This window comes from Siphateles boraxobius, unplaced genomic scaffold (genome assembly GCF_051911475.1).
Source record: "Siphateles boraxobius isolate OS27281-9 unplaced genomic scaffold, OSU_SipBor_1 18, whole genome shotgun sequence".
In the NCBI taxonomy this organism is placed as follows: domain Eukaryota; kingdom Metazoa; phylum Chordata; class Actinopteri; order Cypriniformes; family Leuciscidae; genus Siphateles; species Siphateles boraxobius.
In genome coordinates this window covers 8,943,650-8,968,681 of record NW_027508788.1, presented here as the reverse complement: position 1 = coordinate 8,968,681, position 25,032 = coordinate 8,943,650, and the positions used below count along the sequence as shown (strand labels likewise).

The following is a 25,032-nucleotide window of genomic DNA, read 5'->3' as shown; positions in this document are numbered from 1 at the left end:
CCGTTCAGAAAACCCGAGTCCGTATGCGACAGAATGCGTTTGTCATATTAAGCTCAAAAGGCAGAGGTGTAAATCAAACAACGCGCTTTAGATGGCATGGAAAATGTCAGTCCGCTCGGTCTTGTGACACTGACCCAACTCACTTCTCTAGGCCTCCCATAGTCAGCTGGTTCCTACTAGAGTTATTGGCTGTGAGCCAGCGGCGCAGAGTTCACAGTGACTGCGGAGAGAGAAAGAAAGAGAGACTACAATCCGCGTAACCTGATCACTGCACACTGAGAGAAAGAGAGCGTCGCGCCTCAAACCCGCGCAATCGTGTTGTAACGGAAAAGAGTCCCGTGCAAAGGAAATGATTAGGCTACAGTGGTCTATTTTAGGAATCCACCTCACACAGCATGACTGAAACCTGTCCGTTTTGTAAAATGAATTGAAATGAGACTGTGAAATAGACTATTAAGAACACCAACAAGAACAAAATACATGCATGTGATTTGTGGTGTAGCTTATTCTATGGAACTGGAAGCAACGGCGTGCTGCATGAAAAACGATTAAAAAAGCGAGCAGGAAGCGCTAGTGTTCCTGTTGTCATTGAGAACGTACACGCGACCTTGAATTGAAGGTCATTCCCCGACGCAGCACACGCTGCATTTCAGCCGAGCTGCGCGCGCGCTGGCGCATTCTGTTCCTTTCTGAAGCTCTTCACACGGAGGAGCTTTTTTACCGCACGATTCCTCACATGCCCTCATTTGAACGGTCCTGTCACAGTTTAGATGGTTTACAACTTTTATGGAGTGTCATGAGATCTTTTCCGACGGAGGCTTTTGTGTAAATTTGGTTTATGGCTCTGCCACAAAAGGTCACACCTCGGTACACTGGAATGCTGACAGAGGTCATGACCCCAGAAACAGGTGGGAGCAACAACACACATATAAAGACAACAGCTGGGAGGTGAAGGCTATGCAGTAAGGGGACACTTAATCATGTTAAACAGCACCTTCTTTTTCTTTTTAACAAACTCAAAATGAAACACAAAATCATGTGGAATTTCTTTTATATCAGCCCAAACAATGCACTGTCTTCACTACCACTGATACTCATACAACCAGACATTTTAAACATGAGAGGAGCTTTTGGTGAGGTATGTAATAAACGACCCTTTGTAGTTTTAGTCTATGGTAAAAGGGGTAGCCTATAGGCCTAAATATGTCATAAAATGATATCATTCCTAATTTAGGCCAACTGTATGATGGCTCTTGTATACTAGTATATACTGTTTTTGATTGCTTATCCATTTCTATTTAAATGCAACACAAAACATTCTTCATATTTATTTATTTATTTTGTATAGATTAGAGTGCTTTATAATGAATGAACCCCTCAAAGGAAGCGAATGGTGTAATTGCATCACAGTGTAAGCAGGCAGACGCACCGCAGCACCATCTAGCGGTGATGTGATTATTCAGCAGATAAGTGGATTGCGCCAGTCTGCCGACTAGTGACGTCTATGTGCAGAGTGTCCTCGCGGACAAGGTCATATGTTTCCGTGCACGAAAGTTGAGACATCCGAGCATGTGGCCCAGTTTAAGCTCCTGTAGTGTAGCAACAAAAGCGATAACAGAGTATGTAATGTTCACTGTGCAATGTAAGGTGATTGAATTATTTAGGATGTCAGATAGTAATATAATTCATGTTTGTGTTTGTTTTTGGATTTTTAGCTGGTAAGAGGAAAAAAGAAAAAGACTTCTGCTTTTGACTAACATAAACATAGCAAATACTAAAATTTCACATGAAAGCTGTGTATTCTCCCTCCACCAGATCACCATAATCACCACATTCATAGAAATTAAAGTCACCATGAGATCATGAAATAAAACCATAATGGAATATTGCAGGCTATCTATTATAAATGATTTATCCATGCACATCATTTTTTTTAAATTCATGAGCCCTTGTAATCTTTAATCAAAATATATTCTCCCTCCCTCTTGCAGCGACATCTCTTCTCTAATGATGTGTTTACTGGCGTGAGGGCGGGGCAACCTGTCACTCATGAGATCGACCAATAGCGATCCAACGATCCAATCAATTCGCAATGGACTAAATCAAGTCCCATTTTTTGGTTGTTGTTTCACTCAGATATACATCACAATAAGGATGTAAAGGCTATCACAACTTATGTGGACTTTAAATGACAGACTTGGACATTTCCTACATTTGTCTGTCCGTTTCTGAGGGTTCAGGAGAGGGACTGATGGTTTCGTTCTGTCTACAAAAGAAGAATGCATAGAGTTAAAAAATAAATAAATTCAGAATTACAATTAAAAACAGATGTGATTACAGTGAATGGGGATCCTGTCCGAATTAACCGAAAAGATCTGAGTGCAATTTGCTGTGAAGTCTTATTTCAGCACCTCACAGGGTTTTAAGGTAAGCTTTCAGCACAGGATTATGGCAGCCTCACCCACTGAGTCGGATTACATTTGTTTCCTTCACAGTTGCTCAAGATGTTTCAGCCGTTATTCATAATGCACGTTTTTTTTTTGTTTTGTTTTTAATTACAGGGTAATTTTATGTTCCGACCGTATATGATCTTAGGCCTGTTTCATGCACAAAAGCGGTGTGTATTTGCATTTCAGAGGCCTTTTTAAAGTTAGCGATAATAATACATAAGCAAAATAAGCCTATTTTTTCCAGCTGAACTTGATGAAAATGCATTATAAAACAATTTATCTACATGATCTTTTGAAATATAATTTTTATGCAGTTACACAAACAAATGTTGTAAATGGTAGTGTGCAAGTTAGATTAGTATTCTTTTTAGTAAATCTGGCTGTATGATTTTAGCCGAATATATTCTGCATATGGGGTTTGAAACGTTCTGTGTAGATGTGTTAGCATTTACAGTATATGGAAAAGTGAGTGTCTTCCCTTTGTAAATAAAGTATTTATTAATAAAGTAAATCAAATATTTATAACTCTCTTATAATCACCAAGGCTGGATTTATTTGTCAAAAGTACAGTAAAAATACTGTATTATCAAAACAAAATACTGTTTTAAATTAATACAGCAATATGACCGTCTGAAAGTCTTTGTTGTCATCAAGAATGCAAAATTGCAGAGGCCTTGCTATTTTAGTCTAAATCTGAAACAAACAAATATAATCTTATTTGTAATGGGTGAGGCTGATGTAACCTCATGCTAAAAGCTTTTCAGATCTTTTTAAGTGATCTGTGTTGATTTTAACCTTAACCCCAATGCTGGACACTCCCAGATGTCTCCTATAAAAGTTCCTGCTCAGCTCCCTCACAGTTCCCCTCTGTTAGACATCCTTTTTGAGACACATCGAGAGAAAATGGACTGTATATTGCTTTTCTCTATCTCAGCTGTGCTGCTAAATCTCTCTCAAGCGTTTCCTGCTACGGTACGAGCTGCACCTTTCAATTTTGAGCATCTTTAAAACTCACTCACTCACTCACTCTGTATTTACTCTTTCCACAGATGCTGCCCACTGGTCAAGGTGACTTTCTATTCGACCCTCTTGCGTTCTTGTGACCCACAGAATTGCACATTTTGTATGTCTCTCTTATCAGACACATTCAGATAAGAGAGATTTATGCGACTCTCTGTTAATGAGCTGATGATCTGAATCAGTCAGTAGTCTTAACTAATGCCAAATACAACATATGCAAAACTTTGGATCCCAAATACCAAGGAGCACTGATTTAGATCAATAAATTACAAAAATATTCAAAAGTATGGTTTAATTTTGTCATTCTTTGTTCAGATATCCAGTCCGAGAAGCACAACGATATGGATATTTCCTCAAGAATTCTAGAGGCAAACAAAGGTGATTGCTATTTACTACTTTATTATGAAAATACATGTCAGAACTGAATCAACACTGACCTGGCTTTGCATAATTGAATTATTTTCCTGGTTGAATCAATGAATCATTTCCATTATAATGGTTAATTTAAATTAACTTTATCATTTTGACTATATGTGAATATTAATTAAAATGTTAAATATATAAGCTACATCATTTCATATGTCATTTTTACAGTTAAAATACATGTATTTCTTTTAAAATATCATTCAATTACATCAATACATTATTTTCTCTAGACGTCCTTAGTTAAATGAGTGAAAAGATCTGACTCTTATTGTTTTGTTTTGATTCAGAGATTAGTGACGTGCTTCTGGAGGGAGATATGGCCTTACCCAAAACAAGGAATGCCATGAAATGCTTGAATGACTACTGCAAATGGCCAAAATCCCCATCTAAAATAGTTGAAGTGCCATACATCATTGCTACTGACTACTGTGAGTGATTAGAAAAAATCCACTTATATGTTGATCGGCATCAAAATCCATTGAAATATACATATATACACAATTTCTGGCGATTATGATAGATAACAATGAGAAGGCACTGATCGAAAACGCAATGAAGAGCATCGCTGCAAAAACCTGCGTCCGTTTTGTGCCACGAACCAATCAAGTGGACTACCTCAGCATTGAGAACCTACTAGGGTGAGCTTGACTACGCCTAAATAATGAATATACTTTATAAATGTTTGGGGTCAGTTTTATTCAGGAAGAAGGAATTGATCTAAAGCAATAGTAAAGACATTTATAATGTCATAAAAAATCAATTTCAAAATGCTGTTCTTGTGAACTTTTTATTTATCAAAGAATCCTGAAAAAATATCATGGTTTCCACCAAAAATAAGCAGCACAACTGTTTTCAACATTGATAATACTAAGAAATGTTTCTTGAGCAGCCAATTAGCATATCAGAATGATTTCTGAAGGATCACTGTATTTCAGATTTGCAGTCACAGGAATACATAACTTTTTAATATATAGGGAAATTATTTTAATTTGTAATGATATTTCACACGTTTACTGTATGTTTGATCAAATAATAGAAGCCTTGGTGAGCACAGAGACTTCTTTCAAAAACATTACAAAATCTAACCGACCCCAAACTTTCGAACTGTAGTGTACATTTGAAGAGTTTAACAAGACATGTATTGTTATGCTGTGATAATTTTAGTGTAAATATATTCCTTTGTTTACAGCTGTTGGTCTACAGTAGGAAGATCCGGAGGGAAACAGCAGGTGTCTCTGTCTGTGGACGGCTGTGTCTCTCACGGGCTCATTGAGCATGAGCTCATCCATTCTCTGGGGTTTCACCACGAGCACACCAGGAGCGACAGAGACCAGTACGTCCGGATCAACTGGGAGAATATTCCACAAGGTTAGAAGATGTGTGTGGACAAATCTCAAATACTACTGAGTAAAAACAATCTTTTTATTTTAGCGTAATGAAAACCTCAGTAATAATGAACACTCGTTTGCCCTTTGCACAGCATCTGCATACAACTTTGAGAAGAAGAACACAAATAATCTGAATACCCCTTATGACTACAACTCAATCATGCATTATGGAAGGTAAACTTCACCCACATTACTTTTGAATTCATGCTTCAGGACAGATATATAAAGTACATTCTCATGGGAATTCACTCTCACCCTCCATTTCCAGGACAGCCTTCACCATACAGTATGGGAAGGAAACCATCACTCCTATTCCTAACCCTTCAGTGCAGATCGGACAGAGGCTGCAAATATCTAACATTGACATTCAGAAGATCAACAAGCTCTATGAGTGTGGTGAGTACATTACACGCATGTACAGTAGTCTCATTTAGTATTTTAGACTGTAATAACTGCACAAAGTTACTATGATGCAGATGAAATGAGCGTAAAATGTTTTGTTTTTTTTACCTGCAGCTCTTTAAAGTAAAGACTCAAGATCAAACCCCAGTGAAATACTGACTGTGACTAAATAAAAGGATTACGGCACAGTGTAAGCGAAGCACATCTTTTCCTTCCTCCTTTATGTAATGGACTGACTGCAGTGTTGAATTGCAATAAACCTTGTTACGAGTGACTCCTGATGTGGTTTCGTGTTAGTTCCTAGCAGGGTTGAACTCCTCGAGATACTTAACAAGTTAAGGGAAAATGCGCGCACACACCACACTCATGAGTATCTCTATGAAAGCCTGTTTCTGCCTCAGAGTAAAAAAAGCCACAATTACAAAAAGTTAACTTCCAAAAATGAGATGTAAGGTTGCATTATGAGATATAAATGTGCAATTACAAGAGAAAGTAGCAAATGTGAGAATGAAAGTCACATGTATGAGATATATGGCAAAATAAAGGGACAAATCTGTGATATTCACAGAGAAATGAAGTCGCAATTATGAAAATGAAAGTCACAATTACAAGACAAAGTATCAATTATGAGGCTAAAAGTAACAACTATGAGAAATAAGTTTGAAGTTATTTGTTTGAAACAACTAAAGTTTGAAATTCAAATTAAGGGAAATAATATGATAAAAAAGTCACATTGTAAGATATAAAGTGGCAGTTGTAAGACATAAAGTCGCAGTTCTGAGAAATAAAGCTGCAATTACAAGGAAAAGTAGCAACTGTGGGATTTAGTCACAATTACAAGATATATGACAATATATATTTAAGAAATTAAGTCACAATTATGAGAAATAAAGCCACAATTACAAAGTAGAAAAAGTAGCAACTGCGAGAATAAAAGACAATTATGAGAAATAATCACATTGTGAGATATAAAGTGCTATGTGTAATATATAAAATTATGAGGAAAAAGTCAAAATTTTGAGAAATAAAGTCCAAATTACCTTCTTTTTTTTAACTTTTTTTTTTTAACTTGAGACAGAAACAGGCTACTGTAGCTTAATGTTATTTACCAGTGATAGAACAAGATTACAGTTTGATGAACTCGAGCTGTAAGCCTCAGCTGAGTTGGATTAGTAACATTAGTATCAAGCTGTCATTCCTTTATTATTATGACGTTAGGAAAGGAGCGAAAGGCACACAGAATAAAACATTCATTGACAGTCAGCGCATCCATAATCAAACGAGTCAGTCATGTCCAGTAGATGGCACTAAGAGTCCGATCACAATGGCCTTCCTGCACAGAATGACTAATGCTCATCAGGCCTCTATCAGGTTACCCAATAAAAGCTCTTACTCACGCCAAGACTTGACAAGACCCGATTCTTCTTCCCCTCTTCTCATTTTAGGCACGTGAACAGTTTCTTTTTTTGTCCCAGTAAAATCTGAGAATAATGCCAGGTGCCTTCACAGTGGGACAAAGCATATCCTAAAGCTAGCAGTTGCAAAACTTTATTCCAAAGAGGAGGACTGAGGCTTTTTTGAGGAACTACAAACCCCATAAACACTTGGACACTCACAGCTTTGGTGTAGAAGGCTCTTTCTGCTGAATGTCTCCATTTGGCGCTTTATTCTCTGGTTCATTTGGACTGGTTTGAGGGGTCTTGGGTTTCTGTTGATCCCTTCTCAAGTGTCTCCTTTGACGTCTCCTTTTGGGCCTGTCTTTTGATGCTGGGTTTGTTTCTGGTACATCCAGCAGGGGGTCCAGGTGGATCTTCCCACTCACTGCATCTGAGGACTCGTCAATGTACGCAAGATTTTCCCCAAAGTAATCCAATGGCTGAGAGAGGACGGGATCTTTGGGTATGGCATGGAGCTTTTCCTCTTTCTCTAAATCTTTTCCGCCACCGCCACTGTCTCCGCCACCGCCGCCACCCTCTCTCACTGGGACCCGTTCTGTCTCGGTCACCTCCGACCGTGACTCAGAGCTGCCTTCCGACTCATCCGATGAACCCGAGTAGGAGCCAGATTCAGATTCGTTCTCCTCTCTCCCGTCCTCTCCGTCTTCACCCTGACTGCCGCTGCGTCTGTGGCGCCTGTGACGCCGCTTTCGCCTGCTGCGCTTGAAAGGATCATCGAGTTTTCCGGACATACGGAAATCCACAGACATGTTCTGGATGTTCTGAGTCCAGTCTGAGGCGTGCGCTCTCAACTCCTCCATCTGAGAGCAGAAAGTAGGGCAGGAGAAATGGAAAGGCTTGAGAGTTATGGAGAGATTTGTATGTCACCAGGAGTGATTGAAATTTGAACCAGATTTTAGGTTAATAGGAGTTGTGGAGATGAATTACAGGGAAAATGGAAGGGAGGTAATCATGAAGATAGAAGGGACGGGAGTTGAGAAAGAAATTAATAATCCCATTTGAGTTGCAGTGCTGAGTTTGACCAGGGAGTCTGACCAGGCACTACTCTAAACTACACAAGACATTTGGTTATAAAAAATGTATTTGACATCATGATTTAATCATAAGCTTACCTCAGCTCGGGTTTTTTTGGTAAGAACCAGAATCCAGTTCCCGATCATGGAAAGAATGGACACAAAGTAGGCCAAACCAAACAAAACCCAGAACCACACCAAAGGCTTGTACCAATGATGTTCACCTGCTTCGCCATCACCTGATGGACAAACATGGACAAAATACATAAAGATCAAGTCATTTATTCAAATTAAAGAGATTGTTCTCTCCCAAAAAATGAAATTTCTATAATCATGTCATCACCTCTTTGACTTTAGTTCTTCTGTGGAACTTAAAACAAAATATTTTGAGGAGGATTTTAACTGTTTTTATCCATATTATTAAAATCAAGGGGACCCAAAAGTTTCAAGCACCAAGATGGACATAAAGGTAGTGTTTTCATTCACTCTGAAATTAAATCAAAACAATGATTAATCCAAACAAATACAAAAATGAAAAGACAAACCTCAAAAGTGTGGTCAAGTGATGAACAGGAACCAATAAGTTTTGACAGTATTTGAAGTTTGAGGTTTGTGTCGCCATATTTTATGTATTCTGTGATTTGATTTGAGATTGAATAAAAGGTTATTCTGATCTGTTCATCAATAATCATATGGCTTCGAACGGAATGTACCAGTCAAATTGTACGGATTAATTTAACGCTACCTTTGTGTCCTTTTTTGGATCTTGAATGTTTTGGGTCATATTGACTTTCATACTAAAGTCAAGCTGAAATATTCTCTGAAATATCTTATTCTGTGTTCTGCATAAGAAAGAAAGTCATGCAGGTTTGGAACGCCATAAGGTTGAGTAAATGATAACAGAATTTTCATTTTGGATGAAATATCCTTTTGTTTCTTGTTAAATAAAAGTAAGATGTTTAGCATTGCAAGTCACTGTAGTTTCAGTTCAGCAATTTGAAAAACAAAGCAAACTGTTCTGTTAAATAATGTGGTCAGAGGTAGATTTGAACCATTAATATAAAAAGATCAACCCATTAAACGCCCACCACAAGATGACTAATGGTTTGTGTTTTAATGTCACGTTTCATGGAAAAATTTGTTTTTTTAACATCTTGACCAAGAACTCAAGACACAAGGCAGATGCTTACAGGTGTAAATCTCAAAAGGAAATGCAAACTACTTCTTCAATTGTTGCAAAGCATCAAGTGAGGAAACATTACATGGGAAACTAGTGAGGAAACATTTCAGGATTTCATCCAGTGTGGTACCTGCAACATAGTCCCCAAAGCCCACAGTTGTGAGGGTGATGACCACAAAGTAGGCTGATTCTAGCAGAGTCCAATTTTCAACCTTCTTGAAGACTAAAATTGGCACAAAGACGAAGAGAACGCAGCCCAGCAGGATGGAGAGCACAGCGGTGATGACGCGCACAATGGTTGGGCTCACCTTCCACTTCTGAATGGAGAAGATAAGGAAGACAGAAGAAAAAATTCCTAATAAGCTTGAAATGAACAATTGCGGCAAAGAGCCAGGAATGTGTATGGAAGCCTATATACACTCAAAAAATTAACTTTTGCCTCTTGTTAAATTTAATTAATTAAAATAAGCAAGAGTAACACAATTGTTTAATATTTTGTCACAACTTAATTTAATTGTGTTCAATCAACCTAATATATTTAAAACTGAAGTTTACTTAATTAATTTGTTCATACAACAAGATTACAACAAATAATTTTTCATTTTCATTTTCGTGGAAAATTTTTCTAATTCATTTTCGTGGAAAAGCTTTCCTTAATTTAATTAAGTTCGTTCAACAGCTTATTTTTTTGAGTGTATATATATATATATATATATATATATAAAATGTCTTAAATAATAATAATTTGGGGGGGGGGGGAGACTTTATATCTGATCTTATTTTATAAGAAACTTTAACTTTATCTCAGAATTACCTGTTTTATTTTTTACTCTGAAGTGGAAATGGATTTCCATACATGTGTGTCATGTTGGCTGAAAAATAGACATCCAATTGCTAGATACTTTTAAACTAAATCAATTATTTGTCTCCATGCAATGTCTCCCAGGTCCTTCAGTGAACTCTTTTTCTTTAAATGTTAACAGTTGTCCTGTGGGGTTATGTTTGTATTCATCATCATTTACCCATAAAAGAGCTTCAACTTTAGCAATGGCGTTCCTCAGTGATGTCCCCAGATGGTCTCCAGCGGCACCCAACAGAAATCCAAACAAGGGAATGCCCACCAGTGTATACCAGATACAGAAGAACTGACCCCACGTTGTCTTTGGAGAGATGTTCCCATAACCTGGACCACAGACAAACACTTGCTGTGATCTGATGGCAGATATATTTAGACATTTCACAGTGCCAATGATCCCCAGAATGCAGAGGCCAGGCCAGGTTCTGGCTTTAACATGCAGGTGTGTCCAGCCAGTGATGTGGCAATCCCATACCGATGGTGGTGATAATGGTGCCACAGAAGAAGAAAGCGCTGGCCAGGTCCCAACTGGTGCTGAATGTGGCATTGGTGGAATTGTTGGGGTCAATTCCAACACTGATAGCCTTTGCCACCGTCTATATAGAAACATTGAAGGGTAGAGAAAAGAGATTAGACATTAAGTTGGATAATGTCCTACTGTTTTAACTTTATGATACATGATACAAGCCAGTGTTGCATATAACAGTTTTCTTAAAGTTAATATTTACTTCTGGGGCTGTTCGATAATAATATAATGAAAATAATCAACAATTTCATTATGAAATAAACGGGTCTGTGTGTTGTGCACGGAGAACTCTGCAAGGGATGTCATTTTACAGTAATGAAATTTATTTCTGTGGAAATGTATTGCTCTGGGAAACGTGCACGGAGCTCAGGTTGTCAAAAGCAAGTTGAAATGAAACTATGAAACCCTTCAAAGAGGCTCATTGCATGTCAGTTGCCCTGTCAGGTTTGTGTGTTTTGTGCTTGAGTGCTTAATTTATACATAATATAGCCTATGTATAAGTAAATTCATACAAGCTTTGGCTATTATGCTTGTCCAGACAATCTCTGTTAAATTGACGTACTTAATAACACAAGAAAAACAGACAAAGTGAAATGACGTTGACTAATAACGTTGCAAAATAAATAAATCAATAATGTTGGTTATTTATTGTTGGGTGTTAAATTGAGGTTTTAAATTGACAATATGGCTGCCAAAAAATAACAGTGATTTAATCTTCTGCGAACATACTGTTGTTTCTTTTTTTATAATGTAATGTTTATATTTTAAAGCTTTTTTGTGCATATAATGTACAGCATACATCTGTATTTCGGTCACCCTTTAGATTAGGGTCCAATTCTCACTATTAACAAACAATTAAATACAACTTTTGCCTCAATAAACTTCTAATTACTGCTTATTAATAGTTAGTAAGGTAGTTGTTAAGTTTAGCTATTGGGTAGGATTAAAGGATGTAAAATATAATCATGCAGAATAAGGCATCAATATGTGCTTTATACTAATAAAAAGCCAATATGCTAGTAATATGCATGCTTAATAATCAACTAGTTAATAGTGAGAATTGGACCCTAAACTAAAGTGTTACCATTTGTTTTCATAGAACATTTGTTTGGAAGAGAACACTTGATAGGTTTTTCAGTATGTACAAAATGAAAATGTGTTTTTTAAAAATCTGACTAATAGAAATAATAATAGACCAGATTAAAAAATTAAAAAATAACTGTCAGTTGCAACAATACTTACCACTATCAGGTTCTCTAGACGGTCAGGATCTACACATGTGTAGTTGCCCAGGAACTCTTGACGGGTGGTTTGCAGCTGGACGTGATGGCTTTCCTCATTCGGGGCCTCCAGGGCATTGAACACCAAAGCCCCCATCACTAAGTACAGGAGCACCCCAGTGAGGACAAATAAAAGCGTAGTGGAATGCATAGCTGAACGCCTGCGAGAGTCTGTTTGTTTCTTGTCCTTTCCACTTCTGGTGCTTGTCCTCCTGGGGACGAGACTGCAGTGCAAAACCAGCCGAACCCATTAAAGAAAGTTGCAATCATTTCACAGTGAAAGTTTAAGCATGACCACAAAACAACTTTACAGTGGATTTTGGTCTAACCCATTAAAGCTGCAATATGGGTGTTGGTCTATACTTTCACAATTTCATCCAAAGGAAACATTCAACCACAAACCTGTCCTTTTCCTTCTCTCTTTTCCGGCTTGTCCAGCTCCGTCTGTGGCAGTTGCTAAGTATAGAGTCTCTGGATATGTATCCACACGGAAACCCCTCGACCTTGTGATCTGTTTGAGGGGACACTGAGGGGAAAAGTGTTCAAGTATTCAGAAATACAACTGAAAATCATATATATATATACACACACACATACAATACTGTTCAATACTGTGTTGGTAAGACTTTTAATGTTTCTAAAAGAAGTGTCTGCACACCAAGACTGCAATTATTTGTTTAAAAAATACAGTAAAAACAGTTATATTGTGAAATATTATTACAATTTAAAATAACTATTTTTTCTATAGTTCTATAATTTTAAAATGCAATTTATTCCTATGATGGCAAAGCTGAATTTTCAGCATCATTACTCCAGCCTTCAGTGTCACATGATCCTTTAGAAATCACTCTAATATGCTGATTTGGTGCTAAATAAATATTTAGTATTATTATCAATGTTGAAAAAGTTGTGCTGTTTAATATTTTTGTGGAAACTGTGATACATTTTTTCAGGATTCTTTGAAGAAAAGACAAAAGAACAGCATTTATTTGAAACAGAAATATTTTGTAAGATTATAAATATCTTTACTATCGCTTTTGATCAATTGAATGCATCCTTTCTGAATTAATGTATTAATTTATTATTTTTTAAAAAGCTTACTGACCCCAAACTTTTGAATGGAAGTGTAGATATTGTTTATGTTTTATATAAATTATAAAAGATAAACAATGTTTTGTTTTATAATTTTGTTTATATATATATATATATATATATATATATATATATATATATATATATATATATATATATATATATATATAATAAACCATACATGAATTGTAGAAGTCTATTTGTAAGTCCCTTTGCTGATTTAAAGGAAATTACATTGATGCCACGCCATCAAGACATAAAACCCAAAGCCCTGGTGCCCAATGTGAAGCTGCTCTGAATGCTTGCCTAACTTTAAACAAATGTATTTTTGGATTGGGTGGACAGTTATATTGACAGGAATCACACTGAGGGCCAGGTGGCTCCCATCATGTCACAGAGGTTGCACCTTCACAGTCAACAAAACTCACAAAACAAAACACTTATCTCTTCTGTGTTACTTAAATGAACAACATCAGTCCATTAACCAGCTGTTAGGCAAACCAAACCTGATAAACAGGACAGAGAGGTGAATTTGGGACACAAGGAGAACAATTCACTCTCAGAACGATTCTAAAGATGATTCTTGTCAATACAGAATATGAGCTCAACTATGCTGAATCAAATTACAGAAAGTGAGGATAAGAAGCACTTTAGAGTCTGTTAAGACCGTGTAAGTTGTGGATAAATGATTATGTGAAGGAAAAGTATCCTGAATAAGAAGTCATATATATATATATATATATATATATATATATATATATAAGGGCTGTCAATTTTGAGTTTATATTTTGAGTTTATACAACTCCATTGTATTAACTCAAATTTTAAATTTCATTGAACTCAAAATTTTAAAGCAACCAAGTTACTTACTTTTTTAAGTTAAACCAACAATAATTTTTTACAATATATACACTCTATAAAATGCTGGGTTGTTTTAACCCAACTTTGGGTCAAATATGGGCAAACCCAAACGTTGGGTTAAAAATGTAATTTAAAAATGTAACCCAACAGTTAGGTTTGTCCATATTTGACCCAAAATTGGGTTGAAACAACCCAGCATTTTTTAGAGTGTATATGTAACACTTATATATATGTGACAACCTACCCCTATCTAACTTTAACGAAAAATACAGTTCAAGCTTTCAGTTGATTAAAATCTACCTTCACTATTTAGTTGACTCTCTGAAAGTAAGTTTATTGTTCACTAACAGCTAGTGCAAAAATATGGTCTCCCATTTTTATATCACTTGTTGTGCGACCAATTATTTAATATTATTTTTATTTTATAGTATCAAGAGATATTTGTAATGTATACGCTGTGGGTTATAGTGAGGACAGTATTTGTTTTTACGAGTGTACGGTTAACTCCTCATGTGAGTGCAAATGTGTGCATGTGTGAGATCTGAGAAGCTTCAAATGTCAGGAGGCCGAAATGTCTGTGGCAGTTATTGGGTTTAGAGTTTGATTCGGAGCGCTGGAGGATCTGCTGACTGCGTAGTTGCAAGCTCACAATAAAAACTGCTCTGGCGAACCAGCAAATATACAGACATTCTGGCAATTAGATCTACTAATTAATCAAGCCAAAGGCAATCTCCCCAAAATATCTATCTAATTACCACCCATGCAAGTCGATTCTACAGACTGAATGTAAATGTCCAATGCACTTACAGTAGCCTATTGTGCAAATTCACAACTTCCTATTTATGCTATTTTAGTTGTTCGTAGAAGCATGCATAATTTTGAAATCGTTTTCGTGATAACATGATGATTTTATCATAAATATTTTTTTTTTACATCTTTATAATTTGACAGTCCATTTGGTTTGACTCAGTACACTAAACTTATAACCTAACAGGTCAATTTTCATGCACAATAATTCAAAATGTACCCTTAGGAAATGTATGCAAAACATTGCATCAGTAAATAAATCTCCCAAACAGACCATGACATAACCCACCTCGATGGAATCAACTCCCATGCAGGACCGTGGCAGCAAAATCTGCTCACATTAGCACTAATATTACAGAAGTAATCAAGAACCGATTCTTACACACAAGCTCTCAAGCCCATCTCCCACCTCAGAGCAGACGGTCCGGCATGTCCAGAGAACTGCAGCCGCAAACTGCAGGATTCCTTCCACAGGGGTGTGAAAGTGAATGTGTGTGTGTGATGGAGAGAGACTGTTGCTGAGTGCCCAAGAATGAAAAGGTACTCAATGAGCTGAGAGAGTGAGTGAGTGTACGCGAGACTGTCAGCATGTTTGTGAGGGTGTTTGTGTGTGTATGTGGGAGAGGGTGGGATCAGCGGAGCAGGGAAGGGCTACTACAGTAAAGGATGGAGAAAGAGAGAGAGGAAATAAAGAAAGAAAAGGGGAAAGGGTGGGGTCGATGCAGAGATTCTGAGCTTGATCAGCTAATTGGTCTTTCCCTTCGGATCATTTAGTTTCCTGGCCCAGTTTATCTCAGTTTAATGGATGGGTTCCGTTCAGAAGCAAGGCTTACTTTCCACTCGGAAATGCCATTATGGGACAAAATGTGTGCATAAACTCAAAAACAAAACAAAAAATGACTAAACATCTAAATAGATGATCCTTCTGGATGATAATTTGGAAACACTTTATGATGAGGTTTTATAGATGAACATTAGTTAATGTAACAGTATAATTGTTTAATCATATTCATATAATTACATTAACCTACCTACATAATAATAACTATAAGATAATAACTTCTATGTGTATAGAGTGCTGCACTGCATTCCACGTAAATATGAAATGACGTGAGTGTGTACATTTTAATGTTTTTGAAAGACAAAAGCCTTCCAAAGGACAGCAACATGACTCACTGAGATATTATTCAAATAATAATTCATGTGTTCGTTGAGAAGACACTCCTTAAGGGTTAGTTCACCCAAAAATTAAAATTCTGTCAGTATTTAACGTTACTCACCCTCATGTTGTTCCAACCCCGTTATTTTTGTTTGTTTTTGCGCACAAAAAGTCTCGTCGCTTGATAAACTTAAGATTGAGCCACTGTAGTCACTTGGACTATTTTAACGATGTCTTTAATTACTTTTCGAGGCTGGCAAGTTTCAATCCTTTTGAAGCCTATGGACTAGTATGGAGGAGTGATCCAGCTCTCAGATTTCATCAAAAATATCTTAATTCGTGTTCCGAAGATGAACGAAGGTCTTACGGGGTTGGAACAACATGAGGGTGAGTAAATACTGACAGAATTTTCATTTTTGGGTGAACTATCCCTTTAATGGTGCTCTAAGGGATGTCACGCGTTTTTTTAGGCCAAAGCATTTTTTGTCACTTACAGCAAACATCTCCTCACTATCCGCTAGCTGCCTGTCCCCTGAACACACTGTAAATAAACGAGGTCTCTGCAGACACCCCAGGCTACTCAAATGGCAACAAAAACAAACTGGGCTAACCCACACCACGAAACATAACAAACTGTTCCAGCCAATAACCGACAAGAAGGGTTTGGGGGGTTATTGCGCGGATGAGGAGGAGGGAGGGTCGAGCAAGCCTCCGTTTTGTTTGACAATATTTTAAACGTCAACAGGAAGTGACGTCACCCGACATCGCTTAGAGCACCTTTAAAGTGAAATGATTTCTGTAAATCCAGTGGTCAAATGCAGTGTGGTCCTCAGTGTTCAGTGATAGTCACATGACTAATAATGGCTGGTCTGTGTGTGCAATTCCACAAACTTGGAAGACCTTCTGAACGCATAAGCAGTACGACTTTGGAACATTTAAAAGATAAAAAAAGTCAATGAATATGAATAATTTACTGCCATTATGAGAATGACTTATAATCAATAAAAAAGTAACTGTAGTTTGATTACACACAAGTATTTTAATACGTAATATAATCTAATTACAAGTAATGAATTTTTGAACTCTGATTACATAATCCAGATTACATGTAATCAGTTACTACCCAACACTGTATATATTTAAATGAATTTTAATATTAAATAATATTAATTCATGTTCATTAACTATGCCTACACAATAACTAATTTAAATTTCTACATTTTATTTTTACATTTATAAATAAACATTAGCCTAGATTAATAAATGCTGTTTGAAAAACAAAGATGAAAAACTCCAAAGATTTAATCACAGTATGCTTTTGGTCACTCCACAAATTATATTGGCCAGTATATTTCATAACCTCCGCTGACTGTCTCTCATATTTGCTCTAGAAGAGTTTTTCGCCTCTTCTACAGCCTCCCCTCCTTTGCTTTTGCTCTCCTTCTATCACACGCTTCCCATATGCTTGTGTCTGTATGAGAGTATCTAATGTGCATAACTTACTGGGAAGTGCAGCTGTAGCATTGCAGCCGTTGCGTGGTTCTCTGAGCTGAATGCCAGCGGCCACATGCTCAGACTTGCCAGGGATGGAGTTACACTTTTCATCATAGTCACACGTGACAACGAAGCATTCTATGTGTATCACCACCTTTAATTGATTTTGTTTGTAAAGATCATCAGTCGAAAAATGTCAAAAACAACGTTTTTGTTTAAGATAAAAAGGAAAGCTCGAAGCCAAAGGGGAAAACACTACGTTTGTGTAACATTAATATACTACAGCCATCACCATTACATAACCAGATAAGGAATCCATCAAAAACTCTCTATAATTCATGATGATGCATCACAAGGCCAGTAATGTTGCTGCTGCAAAGAGGAAGCAACACCATCGCTTCTGCTAGAGGGCTCTGCATTCTCGTCGCTGGCTCGTGCCCAAAACACCCCTCTTCACACCAAAAAGCTTGACTTACAGGGTCACGTCAGCAGCCAGAGACTGTTAACAAGTATGGGAAAGATTATCCCCCTGTGGGCACTGATAGTGTAATGAGTGAAGTGTAACATTAGCGCTCATTTGGAGCTCACTCAACAGTCGGGCACAAACATAATTAAATGGCTGCACATGCAGGTCAACTGTCTATTTGCTGACAGGGATTCTTTCACACAAGTCATTGAGTGACAGTTTACCTGAGCCCTTTTTTACAGCAGATGAAAACAGTAGGTGTGTAAAACCTCTAACGTGGACAGATATTTACAGTTCTTTATACAATCGCTAGGACACATTTCTCAATATTTAGGTCACTTTTTTCCCCAAACTCTTCACACAGATCTCCTAAACAACCTTCGTTCGACATAGCAAACTACCAGAACACTTCATACATGTCACAAATCTAAACTCATTCTTCCATAACACACATAAAACAATGACCTAAAAAACACATACAACAACAGGTAGCATTATACAATTTGTTTTTATATTATAGAATTTCTTTACAAAACAAGAATGACACTTTCTGCTGTTTAGAAATCATTGCGGTGTGTTACATAGTCCATGTATAAGATTATAAAATTATTCCTTTAAGTTTTCCTCTTTTGTATGGATGGTGATGAAAATGAAAGACTAACATCTGTGTGTTCAGCTGCATTTCATTTTTTAGATTTTTAATATATTTCAGTATGGTATTACTATAAAAAATTTAGCAAATTGCTGTCTTATTCAATTTTGTATTATGTTAGTTTTTGAGTTTAAGATGAACAGTTTTGAAAAGAGTATGTAAACATGCAAATTGGCCTGTGGGTGGTGGTTGTGTCTAAGTGAGAAATGTATTCATGCAATTTGAAAGATGTAGTCATTGAATGCATTTTGTGCCAAAGAAATGATAAATAATCTTCAGTTTAGCCCAGATAGACTGAGTTTGTGCACACCGTGTGAAGAGCTTTGGAAAGTATTGAGAAAGGTGTCCCAGCGATTGAAAAATAAAAATTAAAAATTAAAATATTAAAACTGTCAGCCATGTCAGTTATTCAGGGTGTGATGTTACATCCAAAACACCATGCATGATTACCTTTGATCTTTACTTCTATTTCTATTTGACAGTCCTCTTTATGACGACCGAAAGTGATGATGCAACAAGTTCCCCTGCAATATCTACAATTTTATTATATCGCAGTGGACAGATGTCTGTAACTCTCTCCAAATACATAATATCTAATTCAAGATTCAAATTCACTGTAATAATTTTGACAATCTTTAAACTGTTTTTAGACATGGCCTTATATTCTTAGATAGATAGATAGATGCTGGAGCCTTCCATAGCGGGAAATACTGTTGGATAGATGGCCAAATGTTATATTCTTGTTTTGAATAAAAAAGAAATATGAATGTTGTGATTGAATAATTCCCGCTACACAGGGTTAGGCAGTGCAGTCGTCTCTTCGTCAGCACAAAGTTTGCAATTAACTGATGTAGCGGTGCTGTTTACGCTGGGCTAGGTGCCATCTGTGCTGAAGATGGCTTTTACTCATTTTAACAAGACTTGGACTCTGATACAAAAAACACGCTTCAGCAAAGACCATTAAGGCCTCTCAGTCTTTTTCTCTCTCAGTGGAGAATGATTTTTGCCAAACACATCTGAATACTGTAGGTAACAGCAAACGTGCACCTCTATACCAATCATATCTGTCTCAAATCGTTCTTCTTTTTCTCTTAGAGCAGACATAGACCTCATATGCCATCTGACCAAGACTTTGGTTCATTTTGCAGTCTCTAAATAAACTTTTATACCCACTTTGATCCCTCAGTGTAATTTGTGAAAGAGGTCCTGGATCACCTTCTCAAATTCTTGGCTCCACAAGCAATGGAGGACTTTTATTACTCAAAGGCAAGCCGAGATAAATCAGACCCGCGTCCTGAACAGATGCATATGGCAGATTTATGGTGACAACATACTGGGGGATAAATATAAAAACTGATCAGGAAGGGAGGGGTGTTTGTTTGCTATAAGTCTTATGAAGACAATAATAAGATGATGGGGGGAAAAAAAGTTAAAAGGGTTGTGAATAATTGAACAACTAAATAAATATGATTTGTATATAATTTAATAAATAAGGGAATGTTTAAGTTATTTTTGATATAATAAAGTCATTTTACATTACATATTTATAAATTGGCAGACACTTATACCCAAAGTGACTTCTATATAAGGAATATATACGTTTGTAACATTGTTTTTCTAAAGTTTAAATAAGAACTGGGTTATAATAAAGAAACATATTCATTTTTGGAGGTACTGCTCATAAAATGTGTAACATTGCAATTCAAAGTGTTACCATAACAATATTATTTATTATTAATATTTAATTATTGGAATTATAATTATTTTATTATAAATATTTTAAAATTAATATAGCCTTCGCCCTGAGATGTTGGGATAGGCTATAAATTATTATTATTATAGAGAAATATATACATTACATATAATAATGGATTAAATACAAATGCACTAGACAATAAGCATTCATTTCTTACTCCAATGAATTTTAGAGGAAATGTTAATCTCATGTAAATAGTTTTCAGTTTTATCTGTTAAAAAAGTATGCAAGTTATAATCATGTTTAGAGAGATAATTTTCCTCCAAATAAGATCTGTCACTGATTTCATAATAGATTAATTCTTCATTCAGATTAAGTTCCTTCCTATCCACTGTTGAAATATGGGACAATCCATGCTTTTTTCCTTTGGTCTGAAGTTACCAGTTTCAGTTTCCGTTCCCTCAATAATGTGTTTTGATTTCATTTTCACATTAAAGTCTACACTGAAACATTTAAAGATAAAATATGAAAGGGACATACTACTGTAACTGTAGAAAGCAATGTGATAATGCCTAACAGAGAAGAACGGATGGGAGAGGAGTCACTGGTTTAAAATGCCAAAATTGATTGAAATCTAATGGACGGGTATTTTAGCAGGAACTGAATTTGCAGAGATGGAAGTGGGTGTGAAAAAAAGCAGATGAGTATGAAGAAGGGAATATGGGTTGTGTCCTATGTCCCATAAGAAAAAGATTTTCATTGTGGTTTATAAAATGCCTTTTGAGCTTGCAAACAAAACCATGGCTAAATGCACATTGTCAATAAACAAATGTACAAAAAGCAGTAAAAATAAAAACTTTAAAAACTTTTTTAAAACCATAAATAATTTAGGTCGTCTCCATTTATTATCCATTAAAAACACACATTCCTGGACTTGTTCAGATATGACAGGAAGTATGAAATCATTGGGAAAAATGAGCCGAGTTGGCTTTTTCCTCATTCCTAGACTGACAGACACATGTGGAGTGGCAGCTCTTCTCTGAACACCAGTACTTAAGAACTCTTACATTACACATTAATCTAATCCTAGCAATTTCCCAGGGCTTTTAACAAGAGTGGGGAGATAGGAGGCCAAAGAATAAATGTAAGAAGTTCAGTGGTATAAGGATCATAACAAGAAATTAAATCAATTTTTAACTTCGATCTCCAGCTTCTGTTTGAAAGTCAAGTTCTGACAAATATAAGTATTATGTCATACTCTACAACTTGAGTTTCCTCTGTAAGAGGAAAATGGGATGAATTATGCTATAGACATGTCTGAAAAATGAGAGCTGCAAAGCTATTATATTTCTCTATGTTGCAAATCTGATTCCATATCTTTTTGTTCGCCTATATACAAAAGGACAGCAGGGTTAATTCAGAGGATTGGGATCTAATTCTACGTTGTGTAATAGTTATAATCCTTTTCATACATATTCCATCAGGATTATAAAGACACCCACCGGTAAACAGTTTGTGTTCAGATTGGTTTACATGTGTGGAAGGGCAGTTTACTTAGACTAAGTTGTTTTTTCCTTTGCCAGTGATGAACCACTGAAATGTGGCTTTACAGTAGATTATTATCATAAGGGATTATCTTTAGCCCTTTATCTGGTGTTGAGAGGGACAGAACTGACTGCCATGTGATAAAGACATGTGCTGTTGGTTTCACCATGCACTCCTGAGTAAATATTTCAGACCAATTTGATGGAAAGTTCCAGTAAGAATATAACCAACCTTTTGCACATCTAGGAGAAGGTAAGTCCCATAACTCTTGAACCAATTTTTAGGAAATATCTTTTATGTGGCTTTTATTATTCATATTTTGAATAGACTACCATAACTCAGGAGTTTATGTATCGTCAGCACGGTTTGGCGCGCAAGTGATCGCTGTATCTGGTTTATAGTACACTTCTAAATTCTTTACCATTTCAGATGTTCCTCTGGTTATCAGTGTTCTCCAAGGAACCCCATGTTCCCGGGCAGCGTTCGCCTGAGGAACTGGTAACTGAGATGCTGCTGTTCGAGTTGGGCTCTTTGGTGAAGCGCGCTGAGCGCCTCCGCCAGGAGAGGGCGACGGAGAACCGCAGGCGAAGCTCCTGTGTGGATTACAGCTGGCTGGCTACAGCTCCACCGAAGTCCTCCTACGAGATTCCACCTGGCGAGATACTGGAGCTCCAGGACCTGTGTGCCAAGATCCCTCCCTCCCAATGCGGTCCCCTCATTCTCAGGTAGACCTACGTCTTTCCTGAAAAAATACAGGCCACGCTTTACTGAACAATGCTAAAACTAAGACAGCAAAGTTTGTGAATCATACAATGACTTTAATGGGCGTCGATGTTTTTAAGGTCGGCTTGAAATGGAAATCGGAGGTTTTCTTCCCTATTGTGTTAATATATACGAGTGAAACGGCTTTGCGAAGTGCGAACACGAAGAAATATAGGGCGGAACTTGGACTTGTCTATTGGGAATTGATTGGATCGTTGTGATTTGCTATTGTCGCAATCACATGTGAGTGACAGGTTGTCCCGCCCTCACGCCAGTAAACACGTCATCAGAGAAGAGGCTGCGGAGGGAAAGTATTTATTTTCAATACCATAAATAGGCTGCTGTAATTACTGTCCTGAAATTGCTTCTCTGGGGTCCTTCGGCCCAAATGGACCCGCAACATTTAAATATATATATTTTTTTAAATCATAGCTTCATCGGAATGGTCTGAAATTTGGTGAGGGTTTTGGTACTTGGTATATATACACCCAAAAAATTGGGGACAGGTATTGAATAATCAAAGTGGTCCAAATGGACCCGGGCATAGGAAATGAATGGAAAATTGGCAAAAATGTGAAAATACCGAGTTTTTTGGTGCGTACAATCTACAAATCAGCCACGACCCAGAAAAAAGCACACAACAGTGAAGGGGTGAATCTATAAAACATCAAGAGTGCAAAACAGACACACACACACACACACACACACACACACACACACACACACACACACACACACACACACACACACACACACACACACACACTTTTATACATAAACAAACTAAAAAATTCAGATTTCATGTGTTTTGCATTTTTAAAAATGCTCAGTTTGTCCACCAGATGGCATCCAACTCATTTCAAAAATTGCTTTCATGAGGTCTAGGCTTGACTCTAAAATTAAATACAGCTTTAAAAAAAAATATATATATTTTTTAAATAATTTTCTATTATATTCATTGGGGGGGAAATTGGGGGAAAATGGGTCATATTTATTGCATAAATATTAATTATAAATCATAAAATTATCTCAAAACACCAAAAAAGAAAAGAAAATGATTTTCTTTTAATAAATATGAATCCCACCCCTCCGGCCCATTTGGACCCGAAGGTCCTGAGTGTGACTCTGAAACGAAGGACCCCAGAAGGTTAAGAACACCAAATATTCTAAACACTCTAGAAAACAAATTAAAACTAAATTAAAATATTAATACTAAAATAGGCGAGTTAAAAATAAAATCACATTGGCTTGCAACAAAACAATTAGCCTATTGTTACTGTTTATATATATAACAATATTACAAAGATTGAACTTAAATCCGATTACAACCCAAACCTCTTCAACTTTGACCAAGAAGAATAATCTTTTAGATTTAATCTCCTTTTATGTTTTGTTTAGGCTAAGGAAAGTGGTGACAGAGGAAGAGCCAGATGTGACTGAGGTGTCTCGTCTGTTCCGTTCCGTTCTTTGCAACTACTTGGAGGAGGTGGAGGAGGGGGCATCCAGGGAGAGAGCACAGAAGACTCGGGTCAGTCGCAGTAAGAGCATGTCTGTCATCAACCTGCGCTCACGGCTCCGCGTCAACCCGCTCTGGAGCAGGGTCACAGCGGGGCGGAACGGTGAGGAGCTACCCGAGGAGGAAGATGAGGATGAAGACAATATCCACAGGAACAGGAGGATCAGGAGCATGCCTGATATCAGTGTAGTGGAAGAAAGAGCACCGACCTGAACACACTGTGTTTGGAATAGAAACCTCTTTATCAGAGGTCTTCAATCTTGCTCCTGGTGGGCCACTGTCCTGCAGAGTTTAGTTCCAACCCTAATCAAACACACCTGAATCAGCTCATCAAGCTCTTCGGGATCGCTTGAATATACAAAGGCAGGTGTGCTGAAGCAGGTTGGAACTAAACTTTGCAGGACAGTGGCCCTCCAGGAGCAGGATTGAAGACCTCTGCTCTTTATGATATTGGCAACTAGCTGTTTTTATACACAGATTGTTTGATAGCATTGCTTGTTCCTCAGTTGTAATGGAAGAAAGCTGTACTGACACATTATGCCACTTTTTTTCTTGTTCAAGCAGTATTTCAAGCATTTGGACAGTATGGTCTAGACTTCCATTCCATCAAATGTGACATTTTCTATTTTAGGATGTAATTTATTCCTGTGATATCAAAGCTGAATTTTGAGCAGCCATTACTAGTCTTCAGTGTCACGTGATCCTTCAGAAATCATTCTAATATGCTGATTTCTTATTATATAATCAATGTTGCAAACAGTTGTGCTGCTTAATATTTTTTGTGGTTAAAACCTTTACAGGCATTATGCCACTTTGTCTTCTTCAAGCATTAATTCAAGCATTTTACATCATGGTCTTTCTAATACACCACAAACTTTTCATATGCTTCCCTTCTATTAAATGTGGCATATTGATCAAATGCAAGAATTTAATGCCACTTTTTTCCTCTATTTAAAAACAGCTAACTGTATTAGTAATCTCATG

At 36.9% G+C, this 25,032-nt stretch overlaps 3 protein-coding genes across 11 annotated transcripts; 2 read left to right on the top strand and 1 right to left on the bottom strand.

Annotated features, from left to right (window-relative positions):
* Positions 1 to 634: 634 nt before the first annotated feature.
* On the top strand, positions 635 to 5,960 carry LOC143741036 (hatching enzyme 1.2-like). Of its 4 annotated transcripts, XM_077233282.1 has the most exons (10): positions 2,036 to 2,427; positions 3,273 to 3,422; positions 3,500 to 3,518; positions 3,786 to 3,848; positions 4,184 to 4,324; positions 4,417 to 4,534; positions 5,086 to 5,264; positions 5,377 to 5,458; positions 5,553 to 5,680; positions 5,801 to 5,960. In XM_077233282.1, the coding sequence occupies exons 2-10, from the start codon at positions 3,273 to 3,275 to the stop codon at positions 5,806 to 5,808; spliced, it is 888 nt and encodes a 295-aa protein (XP_077089397.1). In that variant the 5' UTR covers positions 2,036 to 2,427; the 3' UTR covers positions 5,809 to 5,960. The 4 variants fall into 4 exon arrangements, with proteins under 4 accessions (XP_077089399.1, XP_077089396.1, XP_077089398.1 ...); XM_077233284.1 differs by lacking the exons at positions 2,036 to 2,427; positions 3,273 to 3,422 and adding an exon at positions 635 to 908; XM_077233281.1 differs by lacking the exons at positions 2,036 to 2,427; positions 3,273 to 3,422 and adding an exon at positions 732 to 908 and having other exon boundaries at positions 3,500 to 3,573.
* On the bottom strand, positions 3,853 to 22,349 carry kcnk4b (potassium channel, subfamily K, member 4b). Of its 5 annotated transcripts, none has more exons than XM_077233279.1 (9): positions 15,048 to 15,468; positions 12,401 to 12,524; positions 11,961 to 12,222; positions 10,668 to 10,788; positions 10,359 to 10,519; positions 9,467 to 9,653; positions 8,256 to 8,395; positions 7,303 to 7,943; positions 3,853 to 5,244 (listed from the first exon to the last, which is right to left on the bottom strand). In XM_077233279.1, the coding sequence occupies exons 3-9, from the start codon at positions 12,147 to 12,149 to the stop codon at positions 5,241 to 5,243; spliced, it is 1,443 nt and encodes a 480-aa protein (XP_077089394.1). In that variant the 5' UTR covers positions 12,150 to 12,222; positions 12,401 to 12,524; positions 15,048 to 15,468; the 3' UTR covers positions 3,853 to 5,240. The 5 variants fall into 5 exon arrangements, with proteins under 5 accessions (XP_077089394.1, XP_077089392.1, XP_077089393.1 ...); XM_077233277.1 differs by having other exon boundaries at positions 15,141 to 15,468; XM_077233278.1 differs by having other exon boundaries at positions 15,168 to 15,468.
* Positions 21,880 to 24,287, top strand: LOC143741037 (protein RD3). Of its 2 annotated transcripts, none has more exons than XM_077233286.1 (3): positions 21,880 to 22,022; positions 22,219 to 22,495; positions 23,931 to 24,287. In XM_077233286.1, exons 2-3 carry the CDS (start codon positions 22,278 to 22,280, stop codon positions 24,259 to 24,261), a joined length of 549 nt encoding a protein of 182 aa, XP_077089401.1. In that variant the 5' UTR covers positions 21,880 to 22,022; positions 22,219 to 22,277; the 3' UTR covers positions 24,262 to 24,287. The 2 variants fall into 2 exon arrangements, with proteins under 2 accessions (XP_077089401.1, XP_077089400.1); XM_077233285.1 differs by having other exon boundaries at positions 21,881 to 22,022; positions 22,200 to 22,495.
* The last annotated feature ends 745 nt before the right edge of the window (positions 24,288 to 25,032 follow it).